At 42.3% G+C, this 25240-nt stretch overlaps 1 protein-coding gene across 3 annotated transcripts in view; it reads right to left on the bottom strand.

The window, feature by feature from the left end:
* LOC105426890 (Myocardin-related transcription factor) overlaps positions 1-25240 on the bottom strand; it is a 190864-nt gene that overhangs the window by 152144 nt on the left and 13480 nt on the right. Inside the window, exon 1 of one of the 3 annotated variants that reach the window (XM_089071003.1) lies at positions 16987-18629. The exons of the other annotated variants lie outside the window; for them this stretch is intronic. Coding sequence (XP_088927129.1) covers positions 16987-17026 — 40 coding nt within the window. The 5' untranslated portion in view covers positions 17027-18629. Of the gene's footprint in view, positions 1-16986; positions 18630-25240 lie in introns of those variants that run through there. 3 annotated transcript variants of the gene reach the window in all.

The raw sequence follows: 25240 nt of genomic DNA, 5'->3' as shown, positions 1-25240 counted from the left end.
ATTTGCGAATTATATCGAACAACGACTATTAATTATATTTGTTTGCGACCGAGACTCGTTCTATCAAAATCTATACTCTTATCGTCATATTATATAAAGAAATAAGTTAAGAAAGAAAAAAGATATACAAGATATATGTATAAAGATATAAAAAAAAAAATAAATATATATATATATATAAAGAGGTAATTTCTTCAAATTTAGGCCAGATAAGATAACCGCCAGTTTTTTTACAAAGTTTGCACGATGTTGTTTTATATCACTTCACATAACCTTCTTTCATGTGTCTGCACGACAGTTTGATCTAGATTATAAGATATGCTACATTAAATATACAAAGAGAATTATTACGGATGCGGCACGCATCTTCGAAGAAAGCGCGGGCGGCCGCCGTGTATCAGTCAGCTTTTTCCTTGCGCGCATATAGAATTGCGTAATACACCGTCAGAAGACCCACATAAGTAGTAAGCGTGTAAAATCTGCTTTCCAGTGACTGATTTTCCGCGACCGATCTGATGACTTTCTCTGACACGCGCGATTTCACGGAAACGGAGCGGGGTCCGACGCACGGATTTTGGACGGATGCGGCCGCGCATGACGAAACTATTCTCATTTCGTTTTCCTCCATGTGCGAAAGAGAGCAAGAGAACGAGGGAAAGAGAGAAAGAGAGAGAGAGAGAGAGAGAGAGAGAGTCAGTTACATGTCCTCTACCTGTATTCTCCACGCGCGCGATATCGCCAGCTTCGTGCCAGTTATTTCGTAACGATCGCACACCGCGGGAAATCTCGCCGCCTCGTTGGATCGCGTGTTCCTCAAGATCGCGGAATATGAATGCATATGAAGTTACCTCGAATATTATCATTAGCATTCCACGTATGTATAATGCGCACGAATAATCAGAATAATAATCCCGCGATGAAATCACCTTGTAAAAAAAAAAAAATACCAAAGTCTGCCTCATCGATAGACATAAAGATCCGGCGCATTAAGTCTCGGAGCAGATCGTCATTGCATTGTGATTACGCGATTATCGGAAGTTGAAATTCGACCAATAAACATGACGTCGGCTAAATCGAGTCCTCTGACACGTAATCGCAATGCGATCTCGGTATGAGCTTTCTCGGTATGAGGTCCATTGTTATCTGCTATCTTAACTTAGGTGTCGATATATTTCACACGTTCTAAATCTGCGCCATAGATCGCGATGGATCGCATGTAAACAAGGATTTATTATGTGTAACAAAGATGAAAAGCTTATGCACAGGTGAGAGCGGAGCGAGTCGAAAGCTCGGGAACGCTTTGATGCTTTCCGCTCGATAGCAATGGTAATTCGGGTTAGGTTTGACCGCGTTGCTGACCGGCCGTTGCTAGAACGCCAGGAGGGTCCTCCGGGGGATGCTGAAGAGGAAAACGAGAGGCAGGCAAGGTGGAGGGAGAGTGAGGGGGAGTGAGACGTAAGAAGTCAAAGACGCAAATAGAACGCCCAAGTTAGCCTAACGGTCTCGCTAGGCGGATCGAGGGGGAAGTTGGACCAGGCGCGCTTACCAACGTCTCTTCGTCTGCCCATAGCTTTCCTCTTTCGCCTCACCCTGCCGACACCTTTCGCATTTGCCTGTATCCGTCCATCGCGCGATGATCCGTTGCGATAAAAATTCGTACGTGATGATCTCCACGATTAGATATAGGTTGCCAATATCAAGAAGCTGACAAGACTATTGGGAAAAGCCGAAAAAAATAAATATTTGTCGTTTGACGTGATGTCATGATATAAAAAAAAAACCTGATTAAATTAGCGATATTGTTCATCTAGTGTCTGTGACGCTTATAATCCATTAATAAATATGATTTCGTAAAAATATGAGGTATCGAGCTTAAAATGAGTGAGTGAAACGTTTCGCGAGATACTTTAGCGCGATAAACGAGAAGTCGAGAGAGCGAAAGAAGGAGCGAACACAAGAAAATTAATGAACAATGACTCAGCCGGCCGAACTATCGACGCATCGGGGCTTATCCCTTTCTTTTCTTTTCTCTCTTCTGCCTTAATATTTACTTTCCACCGCCCGTCGGCATCGCCCGTGATTTCTGTTACAAGGGGAGCAACGACGACGACAGCTTTATGAAATCAACGCCCCGCGTGATTACCGAGCTTTTTCTTCACCCGGGAGTAAGAGAAAGCCGCGCCTCTCGCGCCTCTATTCGCGTTTTCGGCGAATAAAGAAATCGTCGATCTGAGACTCTTCCATTTCTTTCGCGCCACCTGCCCGCCACATTTCATGTGCCCGCGAACCTCACGGGTACCTAAATCCGACCGCTGTCGTTGGTCTATCGATCTTTTGCTCGGCGACAGGCGGCTGCCATAAAACGCGTAAACGAATGTGAAAATGGTTCGTCGGAGAAAAAAAAAAATATTCTCACAAACTTCATTAATGCGCCCAAGAATGTCCATCGTTCTTATCTGCGTCGTGAGTAATTTCGTCGCGACGCCGTCCTCTCCCTCTTCTCCTTATCGGAAGTTTCAATTTATGAGGCAATTCGGTGGCACGAAAAACAGGTCAGTACGTTCGAATGAAAATGTCAGATGACGAATCTATGGCGCAGGAGAAACTGGAAGGGCAATAAATAAAATTCCGAGGGGGCGTTGAATTGAATTATTATACCCGGATTGTCTAGCGCGGACCGTCGCGGTCAGAAGGACAATTTAACGACGAGGTAAAAACAACGGATGACGATTATGCAAGAAAGAAATATCTCCTCGAATTTGGACCCGATTCGCCGAGCGAGCAAAAATGTACGGAAAAATGTCGTCATGTGTTTTCGACACCGTTGGAGTTGCAATAAATTTTTTTAGGTGTTTCCTAGATGTGTTGCGTCTGATTCTCTATTTCTTGCGTCGAACGACGGCTGCGGAAACGCGACAGACAGTGTCAAGTTTCACGTGTAAACGATAGAAATCCGTGGAAGCGTTACGCGTTGAAATTACGTACATCTTGGATTTTCGCACCCGCGTCGACTTCGACACGCGTCGCACAACAATCCGGCTGCGTTCGCGCGTAAAAATAACGGGGATGGCGTCGCGAAAAGAAATATCCCCGTGGGTTTCACGAGCGCGATCTCGTTACGGGGATTAAATAAAAATATTAGTCCACGCCCGCGCGGCAGCGCGGCGAGCCGCAAAGTGAAATGTTTGCACGAGTTTCTGTGCCCTTCCCATTCCGTCCGCCTTCTGCTTCTCCTTTTCCCATCGGAACGCACGCGCGTGCATAATCCTCGGACGCGTGTGGGTTCCCCGGGGCCAACGCATATCCGAGCATGCAGATGAGATCACGTCTCGGATCCTGAAGAATCAGGAACATTCGTAGGTAGTAATTCGAAAATTCCCTCTGTATTTTTCACACGCTCCACTCTGCGCGTAACGCGCGAAATCACTGCGCAAACGCGCAATGAAGATCGGTTATCTTTACAACGCGAATGAGTGATAAGGAAAACTGCTGTGTGTGAAATAAAGAAAGGAAATGTAGAGAATCAGATAAATCATATGCTTAAATGTAAAAACCTTCTCGGGATTTTTCAATTTAACAATATTAAATACAAATTACACGAAATAAATTAAGAGGAGAAAAAAAATGAGATTTATGGGGTATGAAATTACTTTAAAAATAACACGCTTGGCGGGCGTTGCCTCGTAAATTGTTCCTCTATCAACTCGTAAGTCGCGCCATATTCCGCGCGATTTCAAGCGGCGAAACGAATTCAGGGCGATCCGATAAGAAAGTACAAATTTACGTCCGTCGATGAGACGCGAGCCGGTCGGTCGGTCGGTCGGTCGGTCGGTCGATCGATCGATCGATCGATCGGTCGTCGGTCGTCGCGTTTCGTAACGGCGTGTTTTTTTACAAAGCGCCGTCGGGATAATGTCTTAACTGGCCGCTGCCAAAAGTCGTTTACACATCGATCGGGAACGGACGAGTGTATAAGTAGTCGGTAGAGTCGTTTGCGCTTTGCACCAAAAAGTTGTCCGGCGCAGTCCGCTCGCTCGCTCGCTCGCTCGCGTGATTACGAGGAGGGCCCCGGCCGCCTTCGTATACCCACAAAATTTGCATACGAGACGTACGATGCTCGCTTTTTTCGCGTCGCTCCTTGCGAACGTACGACGAAAACGCTCCGTCGGATAATTAATAATCGCCGAATACCAGGCGGTGCCCGATTATTTTTAACGGTAAAACCGTACTGCTCGCAATTATAAACGTAAATACACCGCGCGTCCAATGGCGCTCCCATGAGGTAACGGTGCAAAATAATAATCGCGATGAAACGAAGCATCATCACGGGAAGAAACTGCCGGTTCGGCTCGCGGCGACGGACCCGTTTTCTGTAACTGAAATTCGCGTGTGCGATTACGCGCCGCAGCCGCCGCCGCCGCCGCCGCCACCGTTGCTGTCGCCGCTGCGACGGCGAGAAAATTACTTTTAGCGGGGAAAGAAGCCCCTTCGAAGAAAATATCACGTACACCTTCGCACCTTCTTCGCTTCGCCCAATTTTGCACGCTCTCGCCTCGCCTCGGTCGCGGCGGAATGACGAACGAGGGGAGGACCTCGTTCCGTTAATGTTTGTTCCGCAACGCTCGATAATGCATTTAATCGCCCTCGAATTACTTTGAGAACGATCGATCGATCACTGCTTAACGAGCGAAACCGCGACTATACTCATGTACCCATTCGTTCTGGTGTACACGAAAAATGCTCGGATCATTTCTGAAAATTTTCAACTACTGATCTGTCAATTTACCTATACATCCGTGAAAAAAAAATAATGAAATCGTCACGATAATTCAACATGTTTTAAGATATAAAAAAAATAATTAAAATAAAATAAATAAATTATGAATCAATAATTGTAGAAGAAAATAAAGTTTCGGAAAGGCTATCACAGTTGACTTATCTCAACTAAGGATCGAATCTGAAATATCTAATTTTTATTCTATTCGTGCGCCTATAAAAATGTGTCATCTCACGTGAGAACGTTTATTTCAAAATTTTAATCATATTTTAAATATCTTTTTATGTTATATCATATGTCAACTTTTTAAAAGCTTTTTGGAATAAATTTTCCTGCTTCTCGAGCACTATAATGTAGCTAAATCTAGCACATCGATTTGCGCTAGCATGCCTGTCATAACTGCGAGATATTTTAACGATTTTATCACCAATTCCAGGTGTTGCTCAAACTATGAACTGCGCGTTAGTAAAAGCCGAGAGGAACTTGCGAGCGCGATTAAAGCGAATCCGAACGTTCGTTGAAACACGCGTAAAGAAACGAGCGTAAAGAGGATAAGCGAGCTCGCTTGTGCTTTGCGCACGTACTCATTAACTCAGCGTCGTATGGACTTCATATAGCACGGTAGTGCAAACATAAACGTGCACGTATATATTCACCAATAGGATAAACACCTAACGTCTAACGTATATTTAATGTCTTAACTGCAATCTAAAACAGGTTTAACCCTAGAAAAGTATGTTCCCGCGGAGTGTCGAGCGTTCGCTAAGGAAGAGAATATCGACGAAACGATCTTCGTTATCTTCCTCAATTTCGCACTTATCAACGAATAGTAATCTATTTTTCTTAATTAGAGATTATAAAAAAATGAAATTTACCTTTGCTCTATCAAAAAGTATATGTTTTTTTATATTATATTGCTTTCAGAATTAAATTGTTTCCTCTTTCTCATTTTTTCTTAAATATTTATTGTGCTTAGAAATATATATATATATATATATATATATATATATATATATATAAATGTATATATACCTGTGAAGTATTGAGTTCAAATTCATGGATTTATCAAATTAAATGACTTACAAATTCTGTGCAGTTATTTCTGTGCGACAAGTTTCATGACAATATTCAAAAATAATAAGTATCTCGAACCGAAGGAAAACGTTGATGCAATTATTTGGTCTTGATAATAATAACGAGCAAGTTTGTAATAAAAGTAAGGAACTTTATGGATCGTAATTCGTAGAGTCAACAAAGAGAATCGAGAGTATCGACACGAAAGTTCCGTCACGAAATGTATCGTGCCATCGTAGTTGACTTGTCATAATTATCTAGTCTGTTTGTGATAATGATCATTGAAGCTTCAATGCGATATAAAATAGATTAGCCTAGAAAAGATCGATAAAATCAATGAATACTGAGATGTTAGAAAATTATTGAAATTTGATAAAGGTCAATTAATTACATATTAATCAAATTTTATTAATTTTTCATAAATATCTCTTTCTCTCCCTCTCTCTCTTCTTTGGTGAAAAAAAAAAAAAAAAATAATTATTTATTCATTATTAGAAATCAAGATTTCCGTACACTTTAAACTAATGTCAATTTATTAGAAAACAAACGGGATTTATATTTAGTGATCAGAAGATACAAAGTAGAGTATTAAAACGTACACGTGGACGACGAAAAAGGGACGTTATTCGTTGCCGGCGCTTAAAGGCAAAAGGGGCAGAAAAGCGTCGCTCGGACGCTTTACATAGCGTTTGCCAACGTCTGGCCATGCCGAGAATGGCAGAGGGGAGACCTTCTGCCTTTATACCGGCTAATACTTTGGACGGAAATATCCGTAATGCAAGGACAAGCAAGCGGCTCTAGCTCGGCCGCTTGCACCGAACGCAAAATATTCGCCAAGCTCGCGGGCCGGGCAAGATAAGTGAATCTCGCAACTGCGACGGAATTCGATGAATGGGTCAAATCAACCGGATTACAAATATTCTATCGGAAAGAAATAAACATGAGAACATGTGGGTTTCAGTTTTTCACTCGCGAATCAGCCGCGGACGATCATTCAAAAGCGATAAATCACCGTTCGATCATGCCTTGGAAATGTCTTCCGCTTGCGCAAACTGGCCGACGTCAGAGTTTCCATTTTAAAGCCTGTTCTTGAACCTGATGCTCGACACCTTCGTCTGAATTAGATATGCGATATGTATCCAATGCGACCCACACGTTCGCCCAGGCGGATCGTGAGCGAAATGGCATTAAGTTCAAAATATCCGCCGAGTTGTTTTCCGGGGGGCTAACAGCTCATCGGCTCACAATGCGCCGCGCGAACCCAGCCAAGCGTGACTACCACCCCTACGCGTGGTCGACGAAATGTCGAAGGGTCCACGCCGCGTGCTCCCGCCATTAGACCATCTCCTAAAAGCGTAATAAACGCTCCGCGTGACTCCGAGTTTATATTTTCCTCCGCTGATTAATCGCGCACCATCTGCGCGCGAAAATCGAATAAACGCACAAGACATCAATCGTGCGGAACGGCGATTCGCGTGTAGACCGCTCGCGTCCGCGGGACAGCGAGACAAATTCCCCATTTTTCGTCGGAGTTGGAGCGAATATCAACGGATCGCACGTGGGTGGTGTGTACCAGTAATTCGTGAACGTCGCATAAAGATGTCCAAATTGCCATGTTGAATCGCCGGATTTCGAAACCGGCTCGACTTATATCGGCATCGGCATGACACACGTCGAATCCTGTCCGAGTCATCCTCGACGAAAACACCTGGTTAATTACGTATAAAGCCCGCGACCATCGCCGTCACGATCCTCACACAAAATGTATGAAGTATGAGCTTATTCGCGAAAATGTGATCTCAAAATTGTTCGCGGGCCACGGGAATGTAGACACTCCTCAACATTATCACGCGATGGATTTAGTGCCAACTTGTACATCGGCGCCTTTCGAAATTAGGCCAATTCGTAGCAACAATGTAGTCGAGAGCCAAGTTAAGACACACGAAAACTTTTAACGAAATCGGACGAATATTACGATGCGCGACAAACTACGTTTATATTCATTTTCAAAATTATGAATAATTCGGACAGTGTTGAAATTTATTAAAAATTTATCTCAAAAGCACAAACCTGAAGAATAGACTTATTATAAATTAAGATTATATAAAAATATATGTATTTAGCCTTACAAAATTATTACAAAATTATATTTTAAAAGTTGATAATAGAAAATATTTTCTACTTTTTTCTCTTTCACAACATTCCATGTTTTTACGATATTACAAGATACATATTTTTTATACGTATCAAGCGTACGTAGCCAGCATATGTAAGATTATTAATACGCGATTGTTTTCGATGGATTTATTGGGCGAGGTAAATTTAGAGGAAGTTAAGAGCAAACCGGAGAATTGTCGTAGGGCAGTGCGAGGGAGGTACACCTGCCACCGTGACAGGAATATATCTCGTCGCCTAATTTTCTAGGAGCATGCTACGCTACGGCTCGATAAACTTGTTTATTTCGCGGCGCCTGAGTTTGCGATTCGCCAAAATATCATGATATTTGATGACGGATATGTCATATACGCTCCGCTCTCATTCGCTTTCACTATAATGGTATTTGACACTTTTATCTCGGGGATATAATAAGTAACAGTGCGCGGGAGTCAAAGACAGACGTGTACGTCGTACGTGCTCCAAAATGTCAAAGACCACATTAGAGATACAGAATAATGAAGAATTATGAGTGACGTCCAATGAACGTGGGTGGCGTTCAGCTGCGCGTTGTTGCTTTCGCGAATTATGTAAATGAGAAATATGGCTTTATTTAATGAACATTTATAATCCGTCCAACTTTGTGCTTTGTCCAACATGACAAAGCGGATTACAAGATTATGAATATAAGGATATCCAAGATAATTTCATGAAATCTTCCCTGCCAACAATCTTTATAATGCTTCAACATAATTATCAAGTGGAAAGTTTTTTATAAAGATACGTAAAAAAAAAATTATATATATATTTTTTAGGATAAATATTTTATCAAAAACATTCACTTTAAAATTGATTAAAGAGCACTGTTTAAAATTTAACATCAACGAAATGTATTAGGTACGACAACATGAAATATAATCTTCATCGAGAGATATCTTCAGTTTTGAATTTTAAGTCGCGAAACCTTTAAATTTTCAAAAGGAAGTATTAGAATGCGTTTTACATGCACGTAATATCTTCTAATCATCCGGTAATTCGCGTATCCTCTCCGGTTATTTATACGCTCTAAATATTCTCTAACACATATTTCCGTTGTCTATCCATTACCTAGCTTAATCCATTTGAAAATACCTGAAAATATTTGTCGCGAAAATTGGCCGAGATGGCAAACAACTTTCGGTATCGACCAACTCGACTTAGAACGCAGCCCGGAAGGCAGCCAATTCGACGCTACAGTTTACCATTCGTTAGCGAGCATACAATCGACGCTAACAGGAAGTAGGTAAAGCTTTTCGTTAAAATTCACGCCAGCCCTCGCGAAACCGTGCCCATTGCCCAACGTTCAATTAATCTGTCACACAGTTCCGCGACAGACAACGTCGCGGTTGATCAGAAATGCCTGCCGTGATATGTTTGGGAGTACGTCAACCCTCGAGACTAACAATCGCGTAGGTATCGAGAGGTTAGTTCATTGGCACTCGATAGCATTCAATGGCACCGACGTCGATTCGCTCAACAGAATTACGCGTGGTGGAGAACGTAAGGTTATTTAATCATCTTTCTGGCATCTTTCTGGTTGAAACTGCAGTCGACCGCCATCAATTCACCACGCGATCAATCATATTCTCGAATGACAGATACGTGAAAAAAAGAAATTTGCTCTTTGACATATGGATTCGGAAAAAAATTAAGAATAAAGTTTATGTCTGCGTTGTAATAATGTATGTCCTTATATAGTATAGGTATATTCTTATATCATTTCTGCGACATATCTCTAAGATGTGTACGTTTTTTAGGAACATTGTAAAACGCTTTGAAAAAAAGAAATTAACAAATCAGCCAATACGTTACGTTTATGTCTCCAAGAGTGGAACGAGGTTGCGTCACCTCTGTTAGGAAGTCCTAAAGCGTTTTAATCTAAGAAAGCTGGAGCAACGAGCGACAACCGTTTCTCCAAAATGGCTCACGAAAAAGGAAGCAGTAAAGGTGGTATTTCGTTTGGGTACCATCCAGGTCATCCTCCGGACGACGTGCTGCAAACGAGAGTGGAGAGGCGGAGGAGAAGACGAAGAGGACGAGTAGAAGAAGAAGACAGTGAAAGTTCTTAGCGGACAGAAACGGTTGACAGAAGCAACGGAGTTAAAGAGGCTGGACTGATCTCACGTTGGGCTCATTAAGGGCTACAACAGTCGCATCGCTTCCTAGACTCCTCGCCAAGTCTACGCCAAGTGTCGTCATATCTTGTCTAATCATCGTTTTTCATCTCGGATTCCGTTGTTGTGTGTTCCATTTGTGGACTCTGGGTCTGGTTATTAGGTATATACAGGGTGTTTCGTCGTCAAAACAGTGCCAGAAGATTTCTAATTTTTGTCACGCTGTTTACGATCCAAATTTATTCATTTATATATTCACAAAATTAAAAATATTATTAACGTGCATAATAAAATTAATATCTATCTACTTTTATTTCAATAAGATTTGACTAACCGAGCGTCAAGAATGCAAACAAAGGACGAAATAAATTTCTGCATTTTAGCTAAATCTTTCTTGTAGAATTTTTTAAACACAAATTTAATGCAAGATTTTATTGTTTAATTAATATTGAATTTTATACCTCAAATGTTTTGAATAATATTCTCAAAAAAATATATATTTTGCTAAAAGATTTATCTTATATATTAATCCAAATTTTATATGTTTTAAAGCATGTTCAAACTGTAAACTTCTTCGATCCTATCTCTTCGTCCAATTCATAAATTGGGAGAAAAATTCGCAGCAATACGAATTAGTCGTGGTGCCACGATGAGTCGTGGTCTTCGTCGCATTCGCTCGCTTCAAAAGGCACTCGTTCCGTACTAAATATAGCGAATGATGTACGACGATAGGACAACGGCTCACGATAGCCCAAACGACGGCTACCGCATCTTTTGACAAATACGTGCAATTTGCAAAACGTCGCGCCGCCGAAAAATCACCAACAGCCTCGATTAGCATGAGACGACAATGTAATAGGTGTGACCGAACGTCGTCAAGAACGCGCCACGTCGAACCACTGAATCAACACACAGATACGTTCCAATGATGCAAATTGGACGGGAACAGCCGGATGTCGCCGGTGGTCGCGCGTAATACCTACGCGATCTAATTTCGTGTGCCATCCAGCTCACTGACTCACTTGGCACGTATTCGCGTTAGTGTATTCTTTCCTTCGCTTAAGCGGAAAATACTAGAGAATTGCCGGATTTTTCAGCGAAAGCTGGCGAAACCAGCTTTTCGAATTTTCCGAGGCAAAAAGAAGGGGACCCACGGCGTCTCGGAGATTTGAGACTTACATTTCCAAAAATTATCCCGAATCTATCAGCCCCCTCCCGTTGTTCAGACGATAGTTTTGTGATTCGGTGGAGATATCCTCCGGAGCTCCGTTAGCTTCCGTCGAGAGAGACGTTACATCGCCGCCTCCGAGATGAAGGTCGCCCGCGAGATAGGAAGAGCGACATCACCCTCGGTTCAGTGGTATCGTAAATGAAACAGAAACCTCTGCGGAGAGACGAGGCGGGTGTACAGCCGTTGGTGATCCGTTTATTTTTACAGCAATGCCAGGGTGAATGCTCCGCGGAATGTTTAGCTTCGGCACATCGGCGGGTGCGCGCACATATGCACGCGCATCGCACTGCATCGTACGCGGCGCATCTATATATCCGCCGCCGTCGTCGCCGCCGCCGAATTTCATTGGCATGCGTAATAAATAGGATGATTCATGCCGCCGCGATACCATTCACAGCGGGCGCGGAAATGCGTTCGGGACTCAATCGGGACAAAATCGAACGTGCCGGATCGCGGAAAACGAAGCTATAGCTTATAGATAACGCGACGTGTTTAAACGTCAAACGTTTTCACTTTACTCCTTACTTCATATAAGTTTCCTGTTTGAAATTCACATTGTCAATGCCGAAAATAAAGTCTCTTTAGCGCTTTAGTAGCGCTACACAATCGAGAATTTATCAGTGGTTTCAATCACAATATTTAAATTTGTGAAGGAGATTTGGAAAGGAGATTGTTTGGAATGATTTGCATACCAAGATAATACAAAAGTCGCTTAAAAACACTAATACATGTGCGAACAATATTTTATGAGTATTCAGTCAAATTGTGATCGAATTATGATCATCGAAATTAGATAGCATAGATCTTTTGTTCGACTGAATATATTATTTTTTCATACACAATTACAATTTCAGAGACGAAAAAGATACAAGAGAAATGCCATAGATAAGGCGCATACTATTCATATATATATATATATATATATATATATATATATATATACACCCGACTGGATTCGAGGTTGTCGGTCCATTAGCAATGTTTTGCGCGGGCAAAGTGCGTGCGCGCACAGCTGTTATGGCGTAAACCATGCTTGTATCTGCCAAGAGCAACAGAAGAACGTGGCGCACCGAAACGGGAAGCGGAAAAGACTACGAGGAAAGGAAGACGTCGGATATTACGTTATTCTATCGGGATCAATCGACAACGGCGTAGATTTAACGACCGTTAAATATACCGAGCCTAATGTCATATTTCGGGGATTACTCTCACTTCTGCGCCACCGTCATAAACAAGCCTAATCGCGATGACGGAAATAGCAAGCTCAAGCATAGTTCTCGCTGTCAGAATGAAAAAGAGAAATATTGTTGTTTAATGCAGACGGAAAAAAAAAACCGTACATTTTAGCTTCGTAAAAAGAGCGATGATTAATGCCTTATTACATCTTACAGCTTTACAGATTCATTTTAAATTCTTTTTATTTATGTAATTTTTGAAATATTGTCGAGTATATCTTTTTTATTTGATATGTTTAAATGTCAATCGATACGTTTTGTAAAATTTAAGGTTTATAAATAAATTGTTTAATAAAAATAACATTTAGAATTAAAAATCGAAAATTATCAATATCAAACATTACATAAACAACAATTACAACGTGTAATTACAATGCGTAAATAATATTACCATGGATAATGTAGGATCAACTACAAACTACAATCTAATATTCGCATGTAGGTTAATCATCTGATTTCATGGTGTTATTTTTGTGGCAGCTACTGTGTTCCAATTTACATTTCGCAAACGCGTATCATTCTATTAAGCGTATCATTATTTCTGTTTCGTCCCACCGAAATCACAATTTCAGATTCATTACCGCAATTTTAAATCATGAAAATTCTCAACTTAAAATGGTAAAAAAAAAAAAAAAAAAAGGCACATTCATTTTCTCGAACGTGTTGATAAAAAACACACACGCACGGCTTAATGCACATATTTCCTTTATCAAACCATTTTAATCGATATCGAAGTCATACTCAAATGCGTCGTGCATCTCCGTTAACGTTGGATCCCGTTGGAAGTCCGCGTAACATGGAGATACGAAACGAAGGATGCACGTAATCACGACGACGTAACGCGTTAGTCTGCAACCGCGCGCGTGCACGCGTAGGCGTTTCGCACGTAAGACGTTTTCCACTCGAAGGCGTCAGTACGATGGCAGACGCGTATGCTCGGCCATCGTACGAGAAATAATCCATAGGTGTGAGGGTATCGCTGCCGCTTGGAGTCCGGCCAGAAATCGGAAAAGACAACATGGAGCGGAGAGAAGAGGAGGAGGGGGAGGGGGAGGGGGAGGGGGAGGGGGAGGGGGAGGAGGGGGGAGAAGGGGGAGCGACCGCCTACGTTTCGCGCATACCGTGCCGATAAATAATCGAAAGAGTCGTCCAGAGCCGCGAGCTGCCAAATTCACATCCCGCGAACGAGCGGCGCCCGTCCGCGCATTCTGCGAAGGTCGGCCGCGCTGGACGAGACTCTACGGGCCGACTCTTGTCGTCGTTAGATACCGTGAAAACGGAGCCGAACGTTGCGACGATTGCGACAGGAACGACGGGCGGCGATGATAGTGGACGGGTGGGGTGGGGGGGGGGGAGGGAGACTGGATAAAATTGATGCACGGTCCACCTGTTAGCGCACGTTCGCGCGATCTCGCTCAGGCTGGCCTAGATTTATAACGTTTACACAATAGACCCAAAGTCGCTTAAAAGAGTTGCTCTTTAAAAGCCATTTAAATCTACGCTCGCGTGGGCGGCGCCCGTCAATGTCCCGAAATTCTTAGACCCACTTTCATAATATTTGGACGCGGCATTCTTTCCTAGCTCTCGCGCTATTGACTGCCTCCTGCTGCCGGCCGTCGAGCTGGACCGTGATGATTTTAGGAAGCGATTAATCACATCTGTGTGTTCCGATTACGTACACGCGTAATCTCTCGTAAGCTACAAGCGGAATAAATTCACGTCCGATCTATTGTCAAGACTGACCATGGAACACCTTCGACGCAGTCAGGCTTAAATATAGCCCGTGTTTTCCATCGACAGCTGCTTCGACCCGATGTTTACGAGCCATTCGCGTATCTACGAATCAGTTTTATGTGAGAAAGCGCTAGACTTCGCGCCGGCATCGTCCCAAAAATTAAACTCCAAAAAAATCATATGGCTAAAACCGCCATGCCTCGAGAGCGCTATAACGATCACCATATAGCAGCTGAATAATTGCCATGAATTTACAGAATAACATGCGATAATGTATGTTTACGTAATAGCGCGAAGCTGTAAAGCTGTAGTTGGAAGGCGCTGGCCATAAATCGAAAAAGCACCACGGATTACGAGCAACATGTTCCCGCGAGGAAGATAAATTTAGATCGAGATTTATCGATCGTCTCGTCCGACTCTCTCGAACGATCCACCCTGCGATTATGCGATTGTCAACGCCCACGAAAGCCGACAATTTTATACTTATTGACTGCGAATTCGGTGACCATCGTGAAAAAAAAAAAAAAAAGAGCGTAAAAATAAGCCTCGCGTTACGTAATTGTGCGATCAAAAAACATGAAAGTAAAAAAAAAAAGTCTGTTCGATAGAACGAGAATAGAATTTTACTGACATTTGATTACCATTTCTCTCTGAAATACGACAAAAAATGGATGCAAATGGACGATATATTACTCGCTCAATATGAGACAAAGCTTAAGCACATAACCTTCAACTTTTTCAGCACAGCACGAAGATCGCATCATCGTTTCTATATTCGCGAAACGAGCTAATTCGTTTGTTTTATGTTCATGGGATGTCGACGTAAAATTTTTGACAAGCACATCCAAGACGAATGTTAAACAAGTTTGCAGAAATTAGAATTATCAGATAAAAACAGTTTCTGCAAAAAAAAAGAACTGAAACTTTAACTTTAAAGAATTCATTTACGGATTGGATTAGATATAATATAACGTTGTTAGGAGAACTGATCTATTTTATTAAATTCCATAATTAGCATGGCTGATTAAAAAAGAAACGGGCACTCAATTAAAAGAATAAGTTTTTTTACGAGAGTGAAAAGAAATGTTCGGTTTTTCAAACATCATATATCATCGCGTTTGGCTGAAAGCTTTTCTGACATAGATTTTCGGCGGATCGAGAAAATCGACTTAGCATACATCCTATATATATAATTAGCTCTTCGAGCGCCTACGGAAATACGGTTCATTTGTCATCCATGAAGGTTCTTCCTTGGAAACGGCAGTCCCCCTCCCTGACTGAGAAACGATATGCATTTTAAACTAGTGGCACTTGACACTTATGGCGAATGTCTGGCTGTACTTTCGTTTGCGACGGTGTTTATTAAACTACCAACAGATGCGGCAATAAAGAAAGCGGACGCGTAAAATTGTTGAGGAAAGTAAGTAGGTCAATACCAGGAATCAGAGTGATCGTTAGCATACTTGTAGGGTTCGGTGTTTACAGGCAGATTTGATCGCAAAAGAAATTCAAATAAACCGCCAAGCCGGTCTACCAAGATCTTGACTTGAAATCCGATTTTTAAAATAGCCGCTATATTTCTAAAAGCACACTTAAACGACCATTTCGCGTGTAAATTCCGCGTAATATGTGGAATTTTCGGAACATTGCGATGAAGTGCGATGCGAAAGATGAAACATGAAAACCATCGATTAATACAGGTGGTTCATCGTCAAGCACCTATAGATGAAAAGGTGAATAAGCGGAGTATAAAAATACTGGCAGCATCGAGCGCGAGAGAAAAAAAAAAAGGAAGACGAGGATGAAGAGGGATGAAGAGAAAAAGCCAAAGGAAGAGACCGAGATGGGTGGAGGAGGTGGAGTGCAGTTGGACGTGGTCGCCGCCCGATCCGGAATGCGCTTTGCGCATTCATTCGTCTTGGTCTGTCTCAAGCCTGGTCCAAATGTCCGATCGCAGTCGTGGAATAAATGACCCGCAAATAAAATAGTACTATCCTGATCGAAATTTCTCGTATTCGTGAAAAATCCTACTTTCGTTTTCTCAATTTAAAACGCAAAAAAGTTAACCAATCGTTTAACCAATGGTCACATGATAAATGACTCGCAAATTAAGTAATCTCATCGACCCATTAAAATGTTTTATTCGGCATAGTTTCATTACTTTCCACTCATTTAAATTTAAAAGAGATTTAATCAGAATTTCATTTAAATTTAAGAAAAGACTCAAAAGCCCGCTCGAAAAAGCGAGCGAGGTATTGCTTTCAATACGCATGCGAGGCAACATTTAATTACAAAGTCGTGTAAAAGAGGCAAGTCAAGCGGAATGTTGCTTCAGCTACATTCGGCAGGCGAGCTCGCCTCTTGACTCATTACATACTCATCGACTTCGCGTAAAGCTCGTAAAACAGCGTGACGAAGCGACGCTCCGTAACTCTCACACGGACACCGTAGCGGGGACGGGGGGGGGGGAGGGTTAATGGGATTGAAACGCAATCTTGGTTCAAACGTAACACTCTTTATTAGTCGACACAGATGTTAGTCGCAAGCGATTGGAGGTGTGTATTAAGGGTCAGCGGGGGAGGGACGTCGTCACTCATCGTGACGTCTTGCAGTCCACGCGTACCGTACCGTCACAGTGTTTACAGCGCTTTGCCCTCGGCTCAGGCATTCTGCGGTGACCTCGTGATCTCACCGATATCCCATCGTCGCTTTATGCACTTCGCGCATATACACGCACGAGCGCGCACATTCACATACACCCACTCTCCTTTCCTCTCCTTCTCCCTCCCTCGCTCTCGCGCTCCCGTTCTCTCGCGTACTTCGTATCGCGAATTATTATTCTAGTTAGACGCGAGAGAAGATTGTCTTGACGTGCAGCCCGCAGCTGTGTTACACGCACCGTCCGCGCTGATCATCGATCGCGACTCCGAGGATCGTCCGCAACGTTTCTCGCTCAAAGTCGCATTATGCGTTGAGTACTCGTCGAGAGAGGAAAAACTTTTGAATCGAATAGAATTTGAATTCGCACGAAGCTCGAAGCTTGCGAAGTACGTTGCGATAACTATTTCAGTTTTCAGGCGATTCATATAGTTCACACTCTGGCGCCGACAAGATGAGAAGCACGAGAGACAGCACTGTGAATGTGACGAATCTTATTAATTAAAGTGATTAATGTTCAATTAGGAATAGATGCGCGCTGACGACGCACGCCTTCCGCGCGTGCATTTATATTTATATACAATTTTTCGAAAACAGTCGCCCAACTGTTTTCAATCGCGATCGAGATTAGAGGGAATGCAGCTTTTGTCTGTCTATGGGAATGGTACGTTGTGCTTTCATACGCAAGACAAGATTACACTTGCTTAAGGATCAACTCTTCCGACTTGTCATCTTGTACAGTTCGGGTTCACCTCGCACTTTTCTCTTACATCGTTCTGCCTGCCCACGCGTTTCGATCTCCCGGCACGCGATCACTGTGCCGTCGTGACACCTCGATAATCAGAGGCCCGACATGACGATCAATCGAGCGATCGGATCGTCGAGAGAAATTTCGGAAAACTTCGGGGCAACGTTCGTCCTGATTTTTTGCGGATATGACCGTTTTTTTTTTATTCCTAACTACACTTCTAATTTCCAGACAATCGGCAACTTTCGTGATGATCACCGTGACAAAAGAGAAGAACCAAGAGGGCAACTGAGACTCGCGCCGCCAATGGCGATAAAAGGTAAGAGAATTTTTCGATATGATATTGATCTCCTCTTCCTGCTTTCCGACGTGTCAATATCGATCACACAACAATATCGATCGCATTATCGAGACTGTAGCCTTTCGTGACTGTAGCGCTTGGCCACTGTGACTCATCTCCGTGTCGGCTTGGACATCGATGTATCGCTACGAGCCCGAGGAGTCGCGCAAGGATCGTAGGCGAGGGTATCACGAGCGGATCTGTTCACATCGCGAGGTGGAGGGCGTCGTTTAGGTCGTCGTAGTAGCGCTTCGCAACCATGTCACACGCGCACTGACGGACATCCGACGTACCGACGCCGATGCCGACGCCGACGCCGGGACGCTTGCCTTCGGTCGGACTCGGTCCACCATCTCGGGAAGCGTCGGGATGCCCGTGCTGGCGTCGTGCCAACATGCGACCAGGCTGGCTCGATCGATTCCTCCGGTGGAAGGCGTTAACGCCGCCTTACGAAATCTCGCGGCGCGCCTTCACGTTATTACGAGCGACTCTTAGTGATTGGTCGCGTGGTCACTGTTACACGTATCATAGTTTCTACATTTCTACATTTTGATTATTTAAATTCCAATGGAGAGAAAAAAAAATTGAAATTATAATAATCAAAGTGACTCAATTTGGCAATGAACGTTGGGAGAATTTATTTATTTGCAGGATAATCTGACATTTGAATTAGTCCTAAAAATTTTTTGTTTTAATGACTTGAATTATTTATCTAATCTATATAGAGCTAGAAAACTATTAAGAACGAAGCTAAAAAAAGTCTCAATTGTTAGTGAGTTTTCTTAAACCGCTTTCACACGAAAGTTAGAAATCTCAAAAAAAAATCAAATCTAGTTTATGAGTAAAAAACACGTTAAAGTAACATAAATTATATCATTTTTTCAAATTGGCACCAATTTATATTCTCTAATTTCGAGTGGTAAAAAGAGTGAATAAATTTTCGAAAAATTGTAATTATAAATTTGCATACTCAAAATGGGCTTTTCTTTCTACTCAAACATTGATTATTTTAATTAGTAAGATTCATGCAGTCGTTTGCTTGTCATCTTGTGGCATCAGAGCGTGAACTATAAATTGTTACGTAGAAAAATAAAGTAATAAAATGAATCATTTGTTATGAAAGAATAACGTCGAAAGAAGGAAATCAGTGGATAAATGAAAAAAAAAAACGGATAAATGAAAATCAGTGGATAAATGAAAATGATATTTCTTGCAAATAAATTCGATCAATCGACGACGTCTTCCCGTTGACTGCTATTGCGCCTAGTCGCCACGTCGGACGCATCGAAATGAGCCCGAGTAAATGATTTACGAACGACAATGACATTCATGGCAATAACCGTGCCAAAAGCAGTCTCGTCTCGCGCGAAGACTTTCCTCGAAATGCGGTTCACGACGATTAGACGAACACTCGTTAAAGTCCCGTCGTATAACATACGCGTCAGTCAATGTGGCTCGTTGAGAATTCGATGGTTCCTCGCGAAAAACACGATGAGGGAAGAGGAGATCGGCAGGACAGGGGAAAGACAAAGAAGAATGCAAGGTGTTGCGCGACTCTCGATAGTGGCGGAATAGTGTGGGCGTCCATCTCGTATCTCAGCGCGAGAGTGACGTCACCGGTATAAAGGAGACTCTAAAAGCGAACAGATGGCCTTTATAGTTGACCATAGGCCGTATTCGCCAATTGTATCGATCGTACTTTACGGAATCGTGGAAAGAGCATATGCGCCGCCATTATCACAGTCGGGTTGCGTCGCACGAGCGAGAGAACACAATCCGAAGAGTGACGCCCGTCAAATTTGTAAACGGCCTTCTACGTGAACTTACGTAATCCAGGCGCGGATGATCGTGCATTTCTAGAGAACATTCGTGTATATGTGTGTGTGTGTGTGTGTGTGTGTGTGTATATATATATATATATATATATATGTCTACCTGCTGTTCTCGCAATAACACGACGTTTGTTATACGGCCGACACGACGGAATCTGTCTCGCTTTCTTTCGCTTTGTACGGTAAGGACTCGCGCGAAAGGAAGGAGAGGAGATACGAGACCCTCGTAACTCGAACGGTATAAAGCGCGAGGAAACGTATACGATACCCTCCTCCGGTCCACCGATCGGCCACCAAAGGGACTGCATTTTTATATCGGGCTTAATTCCCGTTGCAATCGGGGATATTGTGTACGCCGTACGTCAGCGTCAAAAGACGCGGTTAAGTGCGATCGTTAAAAAGGATATCTCGTAACTGAGTCGGGCAAGCGGGGACTTTTTCCAGCATTATTTCTTACGACCGTCGGACAGTTTAAATGAAAAGACCTCAGGAGAAAGAGAGAAAGAGAGGAAGGAACGGAGAAAAAGAGAGAGCGATAGAAAAAGAGGGGAGAGAAGTTTTATCGCGCGGCCAACAAATAAACGAGCGTGCGCCAGAACGGCGTGGAGAAACAGGGTGGAAAAAGAGACTGCGAGAAAGTAACGAAAGTACATTTTATTGAGTTCTGGGTGGCTGTGTTGCGCCCGGCGTAAGAACGTACCTTACAAGTTAATAAATTTCGAAGTTTCCCTCGCGAGAGAGCAACGGCAACGTCTCCGGCTATCTTCCCACAGCCGCCTCTTTTATCCCGGCGCGACGCGCTACAGAGATTTCGTGTTACCGCCAAGTAACGCGCCGGCTCTTTTACTAAATCGCGTACGCGAGACGGCGTATCTGCGAATTAATAAAAACGGCGCGGTCGTATCGCGTAAATCAAGCGGCAAAGTGTCGCGAATTACGACCTAATGCGCCATAAAGGTGGCGTCAACCGTATCAAAATGCGTACGAAAAATGCGACTTTGACCCGGCGTGAAGTGGAGAACGCATACATACATCGCTGCGAACACAAACGCCACGAATTGCAACGTTGTAGCCGATCGACGTATGAAAAAAAAAAAAAAAAAAAAAAAAAAAAGAAAAAGATAATCGATTAGATAATCGAAAGGATTAGATAATCCTCGATTTTCGAAAATTTGATTATCGATTTAGAAATACAGCTTTGGGCTGCTGTGCTAAGTCTGTTAATAGTAATCGCACATAATTCGCGCATAAACAATTGTTCCGAATTTATATATATATATAAATATAATAAATTTATATATATAAAATAATAAATATTATACAGAGTGTTCCGTAAGTCGAGGTCAATCATTCGGGAATTCAAAAACAAGAAAGAAAGTTAACATAAACATAGATCTGAAAATGCCTTGTTTTCAAGTTATCATTATTTTTACATTAAAATTTGAAATTGCTTTGCCTTCGAATTTTTTTGGTAAAATTAAAAGAAGAGATGATCTTTATGAAATTTATAACATATAATTAAAGTCAAAAATCGCTGTTTCAGCACTACTCAAGATGACTGTGGAGTCATGCCAAGAGATGCTATGCAAAAGAGTAATAACTCAAAAACGATTTTCCTGATCATCCCCCGATTGAGTTTCATTTTTGAAATACCTTATATATATATATATATATAAATTTAAAAAAAATAAAAAATTATAGGATACCTAAGATCCCATCCTAGGGAGCAATGCCGTTTATTATCCTATTGTTTAAAAAGAAATTACTTTCGAAAAGGGGAGAAAATAACTCTTTACCCGAGAGCAGTGATTATTGCGCTCGTTCTTTTCTTTTTACGCTCAACAGGTCAACGGCGACTACGTTGCCGTGTATGCTTTTGCAAGGGGATATACGGTGGCTTGAATCTTCGCAAGGACAACAGGCGCGTTCAGACGAACGCTTAAGGTAACCGGTGCACAAGAAGCACATTGCCTAACGGTTACTACCAAACGGCCTAGAACAGCCTTCGGTGGCTGCGAGTACGCAACCAGGCTGGCCAACCAGCGGGGCGTAGAAGGCGGTTACTACTTAAACCGTGTCACGCTTCGTTAAGCGTCTCTCTTTCTCTCTTTCTCCCTCCGCAAAAGCTACCAATGAAGCGTAATAAGCGCGGCCGGCGAGCGCGACGAAAGGATGCTAACGAAAGGCGATTAATTAGGCGAGCTCTGTAAAGTTTCCGCGCTCTTTCAGTCGCTATAACGAGAACCACCAGGATGTTTTACGCTAAGTAAGTGAAGCGCGCCGAGTGAATTTCGCGGGCGAATCGGAAGCTCTCTGACGTTCCCCTTTCGTCTTCCTCTCCGGTGAGCGAGTAGCAACAGGACCAAAGAACCTTAACCTAATTAAGGAAGACAACAACCCAGGCGTAAATCACGTCGCCAGGGAGAAAGCGATGACGAGAGATAAAGACGAGAGAAGAGGTGCGAGCATACAGCAGCGTGAATTTATTTTTCACTTTTTCTTGTGTTTCTTCGCGATCGTGTCTTTTCCCCTTCCTTTTTTCTTTTTTCTTACACTTTGCATTGTATCGGAATAATGTACTTTTACAATGTGCCGAAGATCCATTCGAAAAAGAAATAACGTTTGTAAAATTAAACGCAGAGAAATGTTTGTGGAAATTAATCAAAAAGCCAGATAACCGGATAGCGTTTTAAAAATAAGAAATTTCTTAGAACAGAAATTCCGAGTCCAATCTAGTATACAAAATTCTAGTGAGACTAATTAGCGATCAGTAGTTAAGATAATTGGCAAATGAGCTGCAGTATCCATTAATTAACAATGTGAATCGCATATAATGAAGTCTGCATTCCCGAAATCTCCGCTTATTTATGAGCGCAAATTGGCCAGAGATCTTCTCGCGAATCTCTTAATTTTTCGCGTCGTGCCCGCGGCAGTCCGCACCGCGTTTATCGCTTCCGGACGCGTGCACTCATCCTTCTTCCGCGCGCGCGGAACTCGGTTTTTTTTTCTTTCTCGAGCGATTAATAAATTCTTCGCGGCTCTGCTCGCTCGCGCGCGTCGGTGCCACTCGAGAGAGTTCGAGATTCTCGAGGATTAATGTACCGCGAGGATTTATGTGCGCGATGTCGAGTGCAACTAGGTCATAATAGCGCTCATTAAAACCTACGCGGGGCGCTCACCTTTGCGCGTGTGCATGCGTGCCTTCGCCCTTTTCGTAGAGAGACGCACACGCGAGGTGTTTTCTTCGCGTCGCATGGGAGGGCCGCGCGCAAATGAAAAAAAAGAAAGGATTGAAGGCGTAAGAAAATACGACACGGGGTGCCGTAGCACGCGGGGGAGGGAGGGAAGGACGGAAAGTTTGAGAGAGCGCGGAAAAAGGATGGAGGCGAGAGACAGCACCGAAAGAAACGAAGTGGAGGCACGCGCGGACAAAAATACGACGATCGCAGGAAACGGTGAATCAAACGGACAGCAGCCGGCCGTTCCAAGGGTGTTTTTGTAACGATCACGGCTCATCCCTTGCCCCTCCATCGCGCATTGCTCTTACATACACGAATAAATTGCTTAGCGCGGATAGCAAGAGAGACCAAGTTTTTAAAATCCACAAAATGTTTACAATATTTGGCAAAATTTCAATTCTGCTCATTACTATTATACATTAACATTCTTGAAATATAAATAATTTTTTTTTAAATTGTCAATATAATTAATATTTTTGGAGAAGACATTGAAAAATTTGTATACAAAACTTCAAAAAAGAATTTAGAGATTTAAACGCATGTTTCTAATGTCTTTATTATTAAAATATTTAAATTTGTTCACTGAGAGCACAAAAAAGATTTTTATTTTTCGAGTTAATAAATACTTTAGCTATAATAGCTGCTATAAATTAACTTTGTAACAAGAAAAAGTAATCATACGATTCCTTATATAGATATATTCGGCAAAAATCTTGTTCCTAACAAGCATGTTCCCACCGGGATTCGAGGTCCACTAATTTGAGCGAATTGAGACGATCCAACTACGATTTCATATCTTCTATCTGTATATCTAAACGTGAAATACGAAGTTGTTTCATCAAATGACATTCTTCTCATGTGACATAATACAACAAACCGAAAAGATTTTTTTATAAAAAGATCTCGTAGAAAAAAAGCAGCCTCGCAGAAGTGTACGTAGTGTTCAGAATCAACGCTATTGCAATTTATTGCTATAAATAATTTACACTCAATTATTACGCATTTTCAAACCTAAGAGTAATTTACGTGCGTATAAAAACATCGAAATTTCGACTCAACAAAATCATACCGGTTTTGATACCCGATCGAAGTTCTCGGACGGGTCTTAGCGATCTGTCACGGTGATAATAAGAGATGAAATTACATAGTCGCGTTATCGGCTTTGCGTGTCAAAATCTATACGCCGTGTATATCGCCGGGATTTCGAAAGGCGTTACACGTGGGGGCGTGAGAAAGGAGCGTGTGAAAGCGCGACAGATTATCTCTCGATATCTCGTACCGAAGTCGGGACTAATTTTATATTTGGTGGAGCGACACGTGCCTTTCCTGTAATTACGGGGACGTCAGTCAATCGCCGCATCGAGATCGCCGTCGAACCTTCGATAACATCTTGATCGCTATCGATGAATAAATTTCGGCATATATATTGAACAAACAGAAAGTTTATCGCAAAACGTATCGTAAAATTAAAACGTGGTACTGCTTCTATTAAAAAAAAAAAAAAAAGAAAAAAAAAAGAAAAAAAAATTCCAAGAGAATTCTTTTACTTGTAATAATCGCAGATTTTCTAGAGAAAAAGTAGAATATAAAGATCTCGAACAATGACGCGTGAATAGAGCCTTCAGGCACCAAGGTGAATCAAGAGTCGATAAGACATCATACGTAATGCTTTGTTGATTATAGAACACAAGAAGAAGGTGCTAAACGCTTTCGGCAGCCAGATATACTTGTAGCGAGTAGGTCGGGCCAAAAGTCCGAAATAAAGCGGCAGCCAGACGTCGGCGTGGCAATATAATGCCGAGATTAATTTCTCACGAGCCGCCCTCTCAAATACGAGCGAACTATTATCCATGCGCGGCATCACGTCAACGACCGAACTCGGCACGTTATGAAGATTCGAATCCGCAAAATCGTAGCTGACGAAATTCTTTTTTATGAAATTATAAAATGTAAAAACAATTTCGTCTAAAAGAAATATGTAATTAATGTAAATTTCATTTATTTCACTTAACCGTTTCAACTTATTATACAGGATAAAAAACTGATGAAATCATAAAATTATATA

Source organism: Pogonomyrmex barbatus, unplaced genomic scaffold (assembly GCF_055798465.1).
Source record: "Pogonomyrmex barbatus isolate J1 unplaced genomic scaffold, ASM5579846v1 scaffold11, whole genome shotgun sequence".
NCBI lineage: Eukaryota > Metazoa > Arthropoda > Insecta > Hymenoptera > Formicidae > Pogonomyrmex > Pogonomyrmex barbatus.
The sequence above is the reverse complement of the archived record's forward strand: the minus strand, read 5'-3'. Positions and strand labels throughout refer to the sequence as shown.